The 14,769-nt window shown below is 40.8% G+C and overlaps 1 protein-coding gene across 1 annotated transcript in view; it reads left to right on the forward strand.

The window, feature by feature from the left end:
• Positions 1 to 14,769, forward strand: part of nt5c1aa (5'-nucleotidase, cytosolic IAa) — a 56,454-nt gene that overhangs the window by 12,583 nt on the left and 29,102 nt on the right. Inside the window, exon 4 of the mRNA XM_060942027.1 lies at positions 1,449 to 1,578. Within this exon, the coding sequence (XP_060798010.1) occupies positions 1,449 to 1,578 (130 nt within the window). The remainder of the gene's footprint in view (positions 1 to 1,448; positions 1,579 to 14,769) is intronic.

A 14,769-nucleotide genomic window follows, 5' to 3' on the forward strand; every position in this document is an offset into this window, starting at 1 on the left:
AATCTATCCCCAATGAGCAAGCCTGTGGCGATGGTGGCAAGGAAAAACTCCCTCAGACGACATGAGGAAGAAACCTCGAGAGGAACCAGACTCAAAAGGGAACCCATCCTCATTTGGGCAACAACAGACAACATGACTATAACATTAACAGTTTTAACTTGAAGTCAGTTTCGTTGATGTTATAACTCTTCATTGATGGAAACTTGAGTGCAAAACTGTTCCTGACAACTGCAGTCCTAAAATTAGCAAGTCAACTGTAGTCCTCAGCCATAAAAGCATTACTGTAAGAGTCCAGAGCGTCCTCCAGGTGTGACTTTCCACTGTCCATATGGGGCCGTCCTCCACAGGAGCGATGTGATGAGACTCCAACCAGACACAGGGCACCAGGATGGATCAGGCAGGTCTGAGGAGCAGAAGAGGTCAGCGTCTCGATCTCAGGATTGACTCAGAGGGACAGATTGGGGGGAGAGAGAGAGAGAGAGAGAGAGAGAGAAAACATAGGTTGTTCGGTATGCCCAATGTCACTTGAATAAGTAGGAACAGTATACATTTTGCGCCGAGTACAAGCAGGGACTCCGGCAAAACTAACTATGACAGCATAACTAAAAGGAGAGAGCCAGAAGGTAACACAGGCATGAGGGAGCCCCGGGACATAAAGCAGCAGCCACTATACCTTCAACAAACTCGAGTGAGCAAGTGAGTGGGGACTGACAGAATTTTTTTAGTGCTAAAAAAAAAAGCCACCAGTATATCATATGGGTTATAACCCCTTTTTATCCTAAACACTCACATTCTTGTAACTGCACACTTTTAATATTACTTTCAGTGTATTTTCTGAATATTTTAGTACTTGAAGAAGTAGAAAAAGTTTCTAATAGTTATTATTAAAATGAGCGATAAATAACTAAATAATCATCATATTAAGTGGTCAATTGTACGTGTCTGTATTAAGAAATTGTGTACTAAGTTCCTACTGGCTGATAGAACCTCAACCTATGTCTCATCTCATTATCTCTAGCCGCTTTATCCTTCTACAGGGTCGCAGGCAAGCTGGAGCCTATCCCAGCTGACTACGGGCGAAAGGCGGGGTACACCCTGGACAAGTCGCCAGGTCATCACAGGGCTGACACATAGACACAGACAACCATTCACACTCACATTCACACCTACGGTCAATTTAGAGCCACCAGTTAACCTAACCTGTATGTCTTTGGACTGTGGGGGAAACCGGAGCACCCGGAGGAAACCCACGCAGACACGGGGAGAACATACAAACTCCGCACAGAAAGGCCCTCGCCGGCCACGGGGCTCGAACCCAGACCTTCTTGCTGTGAGGCGACAGTGTTAACCACTACATCACCTTGCCGCCCGCCTTTGTGTTGATATATAAAAAAAATTCTGTTTGTATTTCTGGTTTGTAAAGGGTTTTAAAAAAAAATTTTCCCCAGGCCCTGGAGGCGGTGAATGCACAGTTGCGAGAGCTGTACCCTGACAGTGAGGAGCTTTTTGACATTGTGCTGGTGACCTACAATCATGCCCATGTAGGACTAAGATTAATTAACACCATCAACCATCACAGTAAGTGTCCTTTCATTTACTCTTGACCTCAATTAATTAATACATCACCAAAAGCCTATTTAACTTCATTACAATAAATACAAAACTACAACAAAACAGTAAAAACCTAGCAGAACGTAACAACTCTGACCTCAGTGTTGGCACAAAATGTGTACAGTATATTATTGTATAAGCATAGTATATTGATTGGTATCACAGTGCTGTTGAATATTTAAATCCAGTTGATCAGAAAGTGTTGATTAATTCTTTATAACAGCATCTCTGACAGGCATGCTAGATGCAATTGAAATCACAGGTTTATCGCAGGTTAATCAGCTTTTTTCTAATAGCTTAATGCCGCTATATGTAACTTGTTCACTGGGACTTGTATAACGGATGCGCTGTATAATCTTAGGTTAATAAATTGATGAAAAAGTGTGGTTATTTAACAAAGAAAAACATGTAATCATTGATATGGTGAACGTTTTAGTAAAGAGACATTTGACGGAGCCTCTCGTGTTGAAAGTGGACTCTGAAGTACTGTAACAGGACAAGCTGATGAGTGAGGGAGTGATTGTTTATCAGCATTATAATGGACCTAGCAGGATCCACAATATTACATGTAACAGATTAATATACAATTTGTTCATTAATCATTGAAAAATTATAATCGTTGGCAAATCGCTGTAGTGTACGAGGAATTCAACACTTTGGGATGTGCTGTTATTGGAAACTAATCAATTCCTGGTTGCTAACAGTAACTTCAGTAACATTGGCTCACGTCACGACATTATTTTCCTGTAACAGCATGCGTTGTCATATTATATTATATTATATTATATTATATTATATTATATTATATTATATTATATTATATTATATCATCTCATTATCTCTAGCCGCTTTATCCTGTTCTACAGGGTCGCAGGCAAGCTGGGGCCTATCCCAGCTGACTACAGGCGAAAGGCGGGGTACACCCTGGACAAGTCGCCAGGTCATCACAGGGCTGACACATAGACACAGACAACCATTCACACTCACATTCACACCTACGGTCAATTTAGAGTCACCAGTTAACCTAACCTGCTTGTCTTTGGACTGTGGGGGAAACCGGAGCACCCGGAGGAAACCCACGCGGACACAGGGAGAACATGCAAACTCCACACAGAAAGGCCCTCGCCGGCCACGGGGCTCGAACCCGGACCTTCTTGCTGTGAGGCGACAGCACTCACCACTACACCACCATGCCGCCCTATATTATATTATATTATATTATATTATATTATATGGGCGGCACGGTGGTGTAGTGGTTAGCGCTGTCGCCTCACAGCAAGAAGGTCCTGGGTTCGAGCCCCGGGGCCGGCGAGGGCCTTTCTGTGTGGAGTTTGCATGTTCTCCCCGTGTCCGCGTGGGTTTCCTCCGGGTGCTCCGGTTTCCCCCACAGTCCAAAGACATGCAGGTTAGGTTAACTGGTGACTCTAAATTGACCGTAGGTGTGAATGTGAGTGTGAATGGTTGTCTGTGTCTATGTGTCAGCCCTGTGATGACCTGGCGACTTGTCCAGGGTGTACCCCGCCTTTCGCCCGTAGTCAGCTGGGATAGGCTCCAGCTTGCCTGCGACCCTGTAGAAGGATAAAGCGGCTAGAGATAATGAGATGAGATGAGATTATATTATATTATATTATATTATCTCATCTCATCTCATCTCATTATCTGTAGCTGCTTTATCCTGTTCTACAGGGTCGCAGGCAAGCTGGAGCCTATCCCAGCTGACTACAGGCGAAAGGCGGGGTACACCCTGGACAAGTCGCCAGGTCATCACAGGGCTGACACATAGACACAGACAACCATTCACACTCATATTCACACCTACGGTCAATTTAGAGTCACCAGTTAACCTAACCTGCATGTCTTTGGACTGTGGGGGAAACCGGAGCACCCGGAGGAAACCCACGCGGACACAGGGAGAACATGCAAACTCCGCACAGAAAGGCCCTCGCCGGCCACGGGGCTCGAACCCGGACCTTCTTGCTGTGAGGCGACAGCGCTAACCACTACACCACCGTGCCACCCCTATATAATATAATATAATATAATATAATATAATATAATATAATATCATCTCATCTCATTATCTCTAGCCGCTTTATCGTTCTACAGGGTCGCAGGCAAGCTGGAGCCTATCCCAGCTGACTACGGGCGAAAGGCGGGGTACACCCTGGACAAGTCGCCAGGTCATCACAGGGCTGACACATATTAGACACAGACAACCATTCACACTCACATTCACACCTACTGTCAATTTAGAGTCGCCAGTTAACCTAACCTGCATGTTTTTGGACTGTGGGGGAAACCGGAGCACCCGGAGGAAACCCACGCGAACACGGGGAGAACATGCAAACTCCACACAGAAAGGCCCTCGCCGGCCACGGGGCTCGAACCCGGACCTTCTTGCTGTGAGGCGACAGCGCTAACCACTACACCACCGTGCCGCCCCTATATAATATAATATAATATAATATAATATAATATAATATAATATAATATTATATTATATTATATTATATTATATTATATTATATTATATTATATTATATGTTATTGTAAAGAAGATGGAATTGATTCAGGTTTCGATGCATTTCAGTGTAATCCAGAGTAACTTTTTTGTCCTCCATGTCTGTGGCACCTCTGTGCTCTTTATTGCTTATGACTTAGCAAATGTTAATATTTTTCAACTGCAGCTGCTTAGCACTATCTTCAAAGATTAAAAACTAAACATCATTTTACCCACAAGGTTTTAAAGATTATGTGCTTATAGCTTATAATCTGCTCACAGGAAGGACAGGAATCACTGATTGAAATAATGAGCCCATTCACACATCCCTTGAAATTTGTACACAGCCCTTCTGGATGATTTTCATGCCTGTCAGCAAAACACAACAAAGCTCCCAGTCCTCCCAGCTGCGTCATCTCTGCCGACCTTAGCTCAATCTCAGATACACTGATAGGATGTGGTGAAATGGGAATGACCCTTTGTATCCTACATAAATAAATTGTTTTTACAGCAGGACTTAAAGTACTCAGTGCACTCTGTGTTGAGAACCAGCTTGAGAACCAGGAAAGAGCTTAGCAGAGATGTTCACACACACACACACACACACACACACACACACACACACACACACACACACACACACACACACACTGTATTTCAGTGCATGTTAGTGGCAGTTGCGTAAAAAAATGTCTCATTGTTATCTGAAGTGAAGTGTGGAAGCATCAGAAAGCATGGAAGCTTTAAAATATTGCTCTGTTACATTAGTAACAAGAGTGCTCTGAGAGCACAATATCCCCCACTGGCAACTATGTCATAAATCTGGTAAAATGCGACTGAACTGAACGAAATTGCAGTATGCGTATTACCGACATATAACAAAGAATCCTGTCAAGTTTCGTGAAATTCCTCCAAAAACTGTAAGAGGAGTTGATTTCAAAATGTGAGTACCCTTCCTGGGACGGATGGACGGACGGACATTACTACGACATAATCCCTCTTTGGGCCTTTCGGCCAGCAGGGGATAAAAATTGTGAGGGAAATTGATTTCAGAAAGCAAGCACACCTTGATGAAATTGCCAAAGTCCAAGTTTGTTAATAATCAAGGGCATAACTCTGGTAAAATTTGCCCAAATTAAACGAAATTTCAATATGCGTATAACTGTCATATAACAAAGCCTTTTGCCAAGTTTGGTGAAATTCCTCCACAAATTGTGAGAGGAATTGATTTCAGAAGAATGTCCACCCTCATTAAATTGTCAAAGTACAAGTTATTTAATCAAGGGTCAAAACTCTGGTAAAATTTTCACATACGAAATTAAATCACAATATGCGTATTACCGTCATATAACAAGGCCTTCTGCCAAACTTCGAGAAATTCATCCAAAAATTGTGAGAGGAGTTGATGTCAGAAGGCAAGCACACCTTCATGAAACTGTGAAAGTACAAGGTTGTAAATCAAGGGCCACAACTCTGGTAAAATGCTACCGAATTGAACAAAATAACAATATGCATATGTGGGTGCAATCAGTTAATTATTGAAATTAAGTGATCAATCTCATTAAATCAATCTCATTAAATTTGAAGGTTAATAATTAAAATGAATCAATCCCATTGAATCGTTTACTTTGACTCCTTTGAATTGAATCATACCATAGAATCAGTCTCATTTGAAGTGAATCATTCAGTGAATCGTTCAATGAATCATTTAGTGAATCGTTCAATGAATCATTTAATGAATCATTTAGTGAATCATACCATTAATCCTGGTGCTTAATAATAAATTACCAAACAGCTAAATTATGGTATATTTCCAAATTATTACGATCACTTACCATATTACATAACTTATATGCACCTTTTTGAATTCTTCGAGAGATTGGGGACTTCAGATATTGTTCACACAAATAAACACAGTTTGTTTAATAAATGAATTTATTATACAAAGATAAAAATAATAAATCAATATATACAAGCAGTGAGGTGTGTGTGTGTGTGTGTGTGTGTGTGTGTGTATGGCCTAGCTTGTTGCTAGCTAAAACAAAGGAATGTTATCTAAATAGAACAAAGGATTAGCTTTGTTGCTAATGTGTGCTTGTGTGTGTGTGGGAAGGACTTGACCATGTGTTTAGCCTCGTGTAGCTAACTACACGTGGTGGAGGCCTAGATTAGCCTTGTGTTGCTAGTGTGTGTTTGTGAAAGGCCCTATGGCCTAGCTAAAGTGTGTTTTTTAAATCTTTTTTTATTTTTTATAGTTAAACACATACATACCAGTATATGCATATGTACATACAATATACCAAAATATATATACATAATATATACATACTTACATGCACATGAAAACTTCAATTATATATATAAAAAAAAAAAAAAAAAAAGAACAATGAACAAAAAAAAAACACTACCCTACCACCCCCCGCCCCTCCCGTCTCCCACGGCTCGTCCTGACAAAAAAAAAAAAAAAAAATGATACTGGTTACCGATGCATTCCTGAGTACAACAGACACACTCAGTTGGGCAGTACCTCCAAATTAGTGAAATATGAAATAAAGGGTTGCCATTTGTGAAAAAACTTGTCCGTACATCCTCTCAATGTATACTTAATTTTCTCCAGTTTTAGGAAAAACATGGTGTCTTTAAGCCACCTGAAAATGGAAGGACATTTAGCAGATTTCCAATGCAACAGTAAAGAACGTCTTGCTAGTAAGGATGTATAAGCAATAATATCCTTTTGTATAGAATTCAGTGCAAGTGAGGCATCAGGAATCCCAAAAATGGCAACCAACGGGCAAGCCTGCAGATTTACACCAAGAACAGTGGACATAATGGAAAAATAGCCTGTCCAAAAACTATTCAGCTCAGGGCAAAGAAAAAACATATGGCTGAGGTGACAGGGAGAGCCATGGCACTTATCACATGTATCTTCTACTTCTGGATATATTTCAGAAAGTCTTGACTTGGAAAAATGGACCCTGTGTAAAACTTTGAATTGGATAAGTCCAAGACGAGCACAAGAAGTAGTAGACTGTATCCTACCTACAGCGCGTTCCCAGACCTCTCCAGTTAATTGAATTCCCAGTTCCCTTTCCCATGCATTCTTAATTTTGTCATTTGACTGACTGTTTAATGCCAAAATGAAGTTATATATATTTGAAATCATTCCTCTCTGATGTGGAGAATGTGAGAGCAAGCTTTCCCAAGGTTGCTCTGGAGGTACAGAGGGAAAATTAGGGAAACACTTAGAAACAAAATTACGAATTTGAAAATAGCGAAACAAATGAGTAGCAGGGAGTCCAAAATTAGATGACAAGTTGGCAAAACTATCGAAAACGCCATCTACATATAAGTGTTTAAATTGTTTGATACCCTTGTCATACCACCCTGAGAATGTTGAGTCTAAGAGTGATGAAGGAAATAAGTGGTTGTTGTTTAAAGGACCCAAAGAAGATATGGCTGTGAATTTAAAGTGTCGTCTAAATTGATACCAGACCTTTAGTGTATTCAGAACCACTTGGTTATCAGTGTATAAAGAGAGTTTTGTAGGTAAAGAAGAATAGAGTAAAGCGGCTATGGAGGATCCCCTACAAGATGGTAGTTCTAATTTACACCAGCAGGTTCCAGGAGATTGTAACCAGTAGCAAAGTTTATGAATGTGAGCAGCCCAGTAATAAGATTGAAAACTGGGTAATGCAAGTCCACCGCTAAGTCTGCATCTCTGCAATAGAGATTTACGAACCCTTGGTGATTTACCAGCCCATATAAAAGAAGAAATTATCTTATCCAGGGAGTCAAAAAAGTTTTTTGGCAGAAAAAGAGGAATTGACTGAAATAAGAAAAGGAATTTTGGTAAAATATTCATTTTGACAACATTAATCCTGCCAATTAACGAAAGGGGTAGGTTACCCCACCTTTGAATATCCGATGTAATCTTTGAAATGAGAGGAGTGAAATTAGCTGCTGCAAGGCCAGATATTGAACGCGTCACATTTATACCTAGGTATTTGAACCCCGCCAAATTAAAATGAAAAGGCAAGTCTGACTGTTGGAGGCAACATGCTGCAGTGTTAATGGGAAAACATTCACTTTTCTCCAAATTCAATTTATAACCTGAAAACGAACTGAAGTTCTCCAGAATATTTAAAACGGGAGGGACAGAAGTTGCAGGATCAGTTACATACAATAACAAATCATCAGCATACAACGATAATTTATATTCAATCCCATTTCGAACGACTCCTCTAAATAAAGGGGAGGACCTTAGTATAATAGATAAAGGCTCAATAGCGACTGCAAAGAGCAAGGGCGACAAAGGACAGCCTTGGCGACATCCGCGACCCAGGACAAAATAATCAGAGTAGATATCGTTAGTATGGACACTAGCTTTTGGGGATGAGTAAAGAAGGCGAATCCAAGAAATAAATTTATCACCGAATCCAAATTTCTTCAGAACTGCAAACAGGTACTCCCACTCTACCCTGTCAAAAGCTTTTTCAGCATCTAATGAAATTACAATCTCAGGAAGTTTAGATGAATACTTGGAGTAGATTATATTAAAAAGTGTACGGGTATTAAAAAACAGTTGGCGTCCTATTATAAAACCATTTTGCTCTTCAGATATAATAGAAGGGAGCACGTTCTCTAAACGAGATGCGATTACTTTAGCCAGCACCTTCACATCAGCATTAAGCAGAGATAACGGTCTGTAAGAACCACAGCTGGTTGGATCTTTATCTTTTTTAAGAAGGAGAGCTATAGTGGCTTGTGTCAGGGTTGGTGGTAAAGAACCAGATTCCAAGGATTCGTTGAAAACTGATAAGAGTAGTGGTGCCAGTTTTCCAATAAATGTTTTAAAAAATTCAATTGGAAACCCGTCGGGGCCAGGGGCTTTATGGGATTGCATAGCTTTAATTGAATTGGACACTTCCTCAACAGAGAGAGGGGAGTCCAATTGTTTGGCAGTATCGGAATCAATCGTAGAATTAGAAAGATTCTGAAGAAATTCATTCATTCTAGTATTGTCTGCAGGGAAGTCAGCCTTATATAATGATGAGTAAAATGATTTGAAAGTAGCATTAATTTCCTGAGGGTCTGTAGTAATTATACCAGTCGTGTTTTTAATACTAAGTATCAATCGGGAAGTGGCCTGTCGCCGTAATTGATGTGCCAGTAATCGACTGGCCCTGTCACCATGCTCATAGTATGAGCTGCGGCTGTGTAATAACAAGTGCTCTGCCTCTTTAGTTGACATAAGAGCAAATTCTGCCTGTAAATCTAAACGCTGTTTAAGAAGTTCTGGAGAAGGGTTCAGACCGCATCTTTGATCAAGGTCACCAATCGCAGAAATAAGTACTTTAAGCCTAGCATTAAGCCTTTTATTGGAAAGTGCAGAATAAGAAATAATCTGTCCTCTAATATAAGATTTAAATGTCTCCCATAACAATGAACATGAAGTGGAGTCATTCTGATTGAAAGAAAGGAACTCATCAATAGAATTTGAAATGAAGTCACAAAATTCCTTATCTGACAAAAGAAGAGGGTTAAATCTCCAAAGTGGGGGGCTACGTCTGTAGGTAGATAATTGAATATCTAATAACAAAGGTGCATGGTCAGATATTACGATGCCTAAATAGTCAGAGGAAACTACACATGAATTAAGAGTGCTATCTATAAAAAAATAATCAATCCTTGAATACGATTGATGCACCTGAGAGAAAAAGGAGAATTTTTTAATGGAGAGGTTACGAGATCTCCATGGGTCAACAAGACCGTTCTGCCTCATAAAATCAAAGAATGTTTTAGCCATAGCAGATTGAGCCAGATTACGGGGATTAGACCGATCCAACTTTGGGTCAAACACGCAATTTAAATCCCCACCGAAAATCAACAGGTGAGTATTTAAAAAGGGGAGGTTGCTTAATAATCTGTTTGCAAATTCAACATCGTCAAAGTTTGGTGCATACACATTTACCAACAAAACCTTTTTTTGCATTAATGTTCCGGCAACTATGAGGTAACGGCCATTCTTATCAGCAATGACATTAGTGGATGTAAACTGTACTTTTTTGCTAAATAAGATGGCGACTCCTCTTGCTTTTGAGTTAAAGTTTGAGTGGAAGACCTGACTCACCCAAGGGCAATGTAGTCTGTGATGGTCCTTAACCTGAAGGTGAGTCTCCTGTAAAAATACTATATCAGAGTTTAAACGTTTCAAGTGTGTAAAAACCTTAGATCTCTTAACAGGATTACCCATGCCTCTAATATTCCAAGTAATAAATCTGAGAGATGTGCCTGATTTATTGTGGTTAACCATTTAAGTAAATAAAGGAAAAAAAATACAGATAGTCATAACAAGCCGTGGTGGGACACCCTCCCCCCAACACACCCCTAAACACACATACACCCAAAGTCTCCACATAACCCCAGAACAAAGGAGACAGCGGTGTTCCCCAAAGTGACAAAAGGTCGTCCACAACAAAGTGAAAACGACTCGGAGAGTAAGCAGAACAAACAGGAGTAAGAGAAAAAACCAAGAGTACAATAAGAAAAAAAAAAACGAAAACTCCTACCGATTTCAAATCAGATTAACAGCATGCGCAAAATGACAATTACAATATATATATATAAAAAAAAAAAACTCACACGAAGACTTGTTTCGTCCGATAGAAAACATTCCACCAAAATACCAATGATAAACATCCCGTCAAGTTTCCATAGAGATCACGAGAAATACAGGCAGTATGGCAGCAAAGGAAAATATTCTAAATAACAAACCAAGTTATACACAGCACTGCGAAAGTCTCCAAAAAAGTAGTGAAAATACAATAATTTCCATTGCTCTTTAAATAACCAAAATAGTGTGTATAACTCCTAAGAAAATAAATTATATATATAAATAAATCATTTTTTAAAAAAACGGCGTATATTACAAACAAACAAAAGCTACACTAACCTAGTTAGTGCATCAAGTCGGAAAAACCCTCATTAATGGAATGACAAATTTGAGATTAAGTGAGTCCACAACTGTAAACAATAGAGCAAAAATCAAGCCTGAGTGCGATAAAGAGTAAAAAAGATCGGCTGTGTAAAAGAGTCATTACAGCTCACCCATCCGTCAACTTTTTGACATAATCTCCGGCTTTCTCCGCTGAAACAAAGTCCTTCTCCACTCCGTTATACGTGATGCGAAGCCGCGCCGGGTAAAACAGCCCATATCGAACACCGTCAATGCCACGAAGTTGCCGCCTGACATCGTTGAATGCAGCCCGAGCCCGGGCTATCTTTGCAGTGTGGTCTGGGAAGACTGAGATGGTCAAACCTTGGACTTTAATTTCACGGAGCTCTCTCGCGCGGCGTAAAATGTCCACACAATCACTATAATAATGAAATCTGCACACAATAGCTCGTGGTCGTTCTCCGGGCTTGGGCTTAGGTTGAAGAGTCCGGTGGGACCGGTCCAAAAGCGGCTCCTTTTCCAACGCGAACGCTTCCTTTAGCATGGCAGCTACAGCAGTGGTGGTGCAAGTGTCGGGGCCCTCCGGTACTCCAATTATCCTCACGTTGTTACGTCGTGACCTAGACTCCAAATCCTCACACTTATCTTCCAGCTTGGCTACGCGAGCAGTGAGGTACTCGATGGCGCTTTTCATCTGGACGATGTCGTCGGTACACTCGGAGAGTACATTCTCCATCTCCACAACAGTACCTTTCAGTGTAGCCACATTAGCATCCGTATCAGCTTTATCCTTAGCCAACTGTGCTTTCACGGTTTGCAGGTCGAGCTGGATAGTTGACAAAGCATCCCCAAGAGTCGCCTGTAGCTCCTTCTTAAAAATATCAGCGATGTCAGCCCTCAACGAAGCCAACAACTCGAACTTGAGAGCGGCGACGTCAGGGCCAGCCTGCGACGGGACGGACTCGGCGGGGTTGGGTGGGTCACTCGAGGCTGTGGTTGAAGCTTGCAGGCTAGGCCTCAGTTGCGTCTGAATAGTGTTGCGAGTTTTTACGCTCTTCCCGGCCATTTTACCGTCGTCCAAGATTAACTTTGCAAATAAAAAATGAAACGAAGTGAGACTAGACAAATTTTGTGACCAAAAAGCGCAGATTAATTACAATTTAACTCGAAATCGGCAGGAGCCCTCAAACTCACGTCCTACTCCATTAACTGCTCAGCAGCGCCCCCCAGCTAAAGTGTGTTTGTTAGGCCTGGTGAGGCCTACTGAGCACGAGGTAGGCCTAGATTAGCTTTGTGTTGCTAAGCAGACAAAGGGAAGCTGTAGCTAAAGTTATCAGGCCTGGTCAGGCCTGTTGAGCATGTGTTTTCTCAGTAACAAAAAGATTCCACACTCATAACATTACCAAACTCACTGAAACCTTAATAAGGTCAAAATGTATGATAAGGAAATTAAAGTGTTAGTCAGAGAGGAGCATGCACAGCCTATCTATTAAACAATTGAGAGAACATAGAACCAAAATAAATCAACACGCTGCGTGTCTAACAGTGTAACAGATAAACCTGGGTTTAAATTCACACTATTTCAATAAAAGCTAATTCCTAAGACTATCTTAATTATGCCCAAATGCCAAAATCTTACTTAATCCTGCCTTTAGCAAGATATGAAGAAATATTCGCCGGTGTAGTTTCGGGCCTCGCCGTGGAGCACGTGAGCCGCTCGTGATGGAGGCGTAGAGAACTTTCTGGGTCCAGCGGAGCACTTGGGTGGTTCCCGTGGAAAGCAGAGGATTCTTGGTCCGAACTTCAGCGTTCGTGAGGAAAACTCTCTGATCAGAATAAGATGCACAGTGCTTTTGAGTTAAAAAGGATTCAATCGCTTCTTAACTTTTAACTGCCTGGGCTGCAGTCGTGACGTCACTTCTAATACGAGTAAACTGGTTGTAACTCAGGTTGAGTTTAAAGATCGTGCTATTCTGGACTTTTACCTTGGACAGTGGTTAGGCACAGAACGCGCTGGATGGTGAATCTTGCAAGAAAGAAGTGTTTTCGGGTTTGAGCATCTCTTTATGCATCTAGACTCCTCGGAAACCGGATGCAAGAGACAAAGGTGGAAGCGTTGTCCCATTGTTTTATGTGTGCATGGCGGACTGACGTAGATGGTCACGCGGAAGAGGACTAGTAGTTGTAGTTCTTAGACACCGAATGGCGGCATGATACCTACACATACAACCGACATATAACAATGCCTTTTGCCAAGTTTGGTGAAATTCCTCCAAAAATTGTGAGAGGAGTTGATTTCAGAGGGTGAGCACCCTTCCTGAGACAAACGAATGGACAGACGGACGGAAATTGCCACGACATAATCCCCCTTTGGGGTTTTCAGCCAGCAGGGTGTGATAAAACTGAATTCAATCCATGTTAAAGCTTTTTTTTTCAGTTTACAGTATATTTAATGTAATGCAATGAAATTGCAATTAAGGCATAGCAACAAGATCGTGAATTAGAGAAAACATGTTTGATGAAGAAAATGGAAAAAAATGTGACAAAATCTCCAGGCAACAGGGTGAACCTTTTTCTGTTGTGCCTCACAGGAGTCCATGAAAAAACCATAGTACATGTTGTTTCTTCATCCTACTTTTGCAGGAAAAAGGCATTTACTGGACTTTATCATCCTGTGCTCATAATCTATCAGATTACACATGCAAATTTGTGCTCTTTATCAAGAATTTTAGTAAATCAAGGCCAAAATAAAGTATTTATACCAGTCGCTGTATAAATTATATGACTATAATTTCAGTGTTTCCCCTCCTATTATACTGGGGGGAATCCCCCCCCAAAAGTCCCATTCCCCCCCCCCACACACGTTTTAAACGAGGTACGCAGAACCTTTATTTTTAAATACATTTCTGAGTGGATAGTATCTCCATCCTTGACTCTTGTATGCTGCATAAATGGGAATAAAAACTATATATATTTTTGAGAGTTAAAATCAACTGCAAAGCTGGCATTCGAGCTGCCCCGCTGAATCAGCCAGCCCTGAGTGTGTGACGTCACAGCGGTAACCGGTTTTAAGGCTGAGGCCTTTGACAGCTAGAGACCAAAGTCATATAAATAAACATTTATGGTGAAAGTAAGAAATACCGTTACCGACTTGCTCAACTAAGACTGATTTGACTTCATTGATTGTGGGTTGACTCTCATTAAAACAGAATAGGTGTTATAACTTATGCAACATACATGTACATGCATGCATTTTCACTGATAAAACATAAAAGGCTAATTAAATAATCAGATGAACTGAGACAATCACAATCTGAAGCAAATTAAATAATCTTATACCGGTAACTTAAACACACAATACAAGTTACATGTATTAATCTAAATGCAGGTAAACAATGTGTTGTTGTTTTTGTTGTTTGGTATCCAAATGAGAGTCGGAGCTTACCCGTCTGTGTTCTTGTTTCTTGAAGGCTGATCTTGTGGCTGATTGTTTTGAAACAATCTGACTTTCATTTGTTCTTTCAGTTCTCCGTTCATTCACTACTTCCATGTAAGGGCGAGATATTACTGCTGAGGCAAGCATATCCAGTGGAGAAATCAGACGGCTGCTCCACTCATTCTCCATTTTCTCCATACTGAGTACTCTGCCATTACTGCTCGGCTCAGGCAATTACTAAAACCCAGGATGGGACAGGACGTCACC

Source organism: Neoarius graeffei, chromosome 16 (assembly GCF_027579695.1).
Source record: "Neoarius graeffei isolate fNeoGra1 chromosome 16, fNeoGra1.pri, whole genome shotgun sequence".
Lineage (NCBI taxonomy): Eukaryota > Metazoa > Chordata > Actinopteri > Siluriformes > Ariidae > Neoarius > Neoarius graeffei.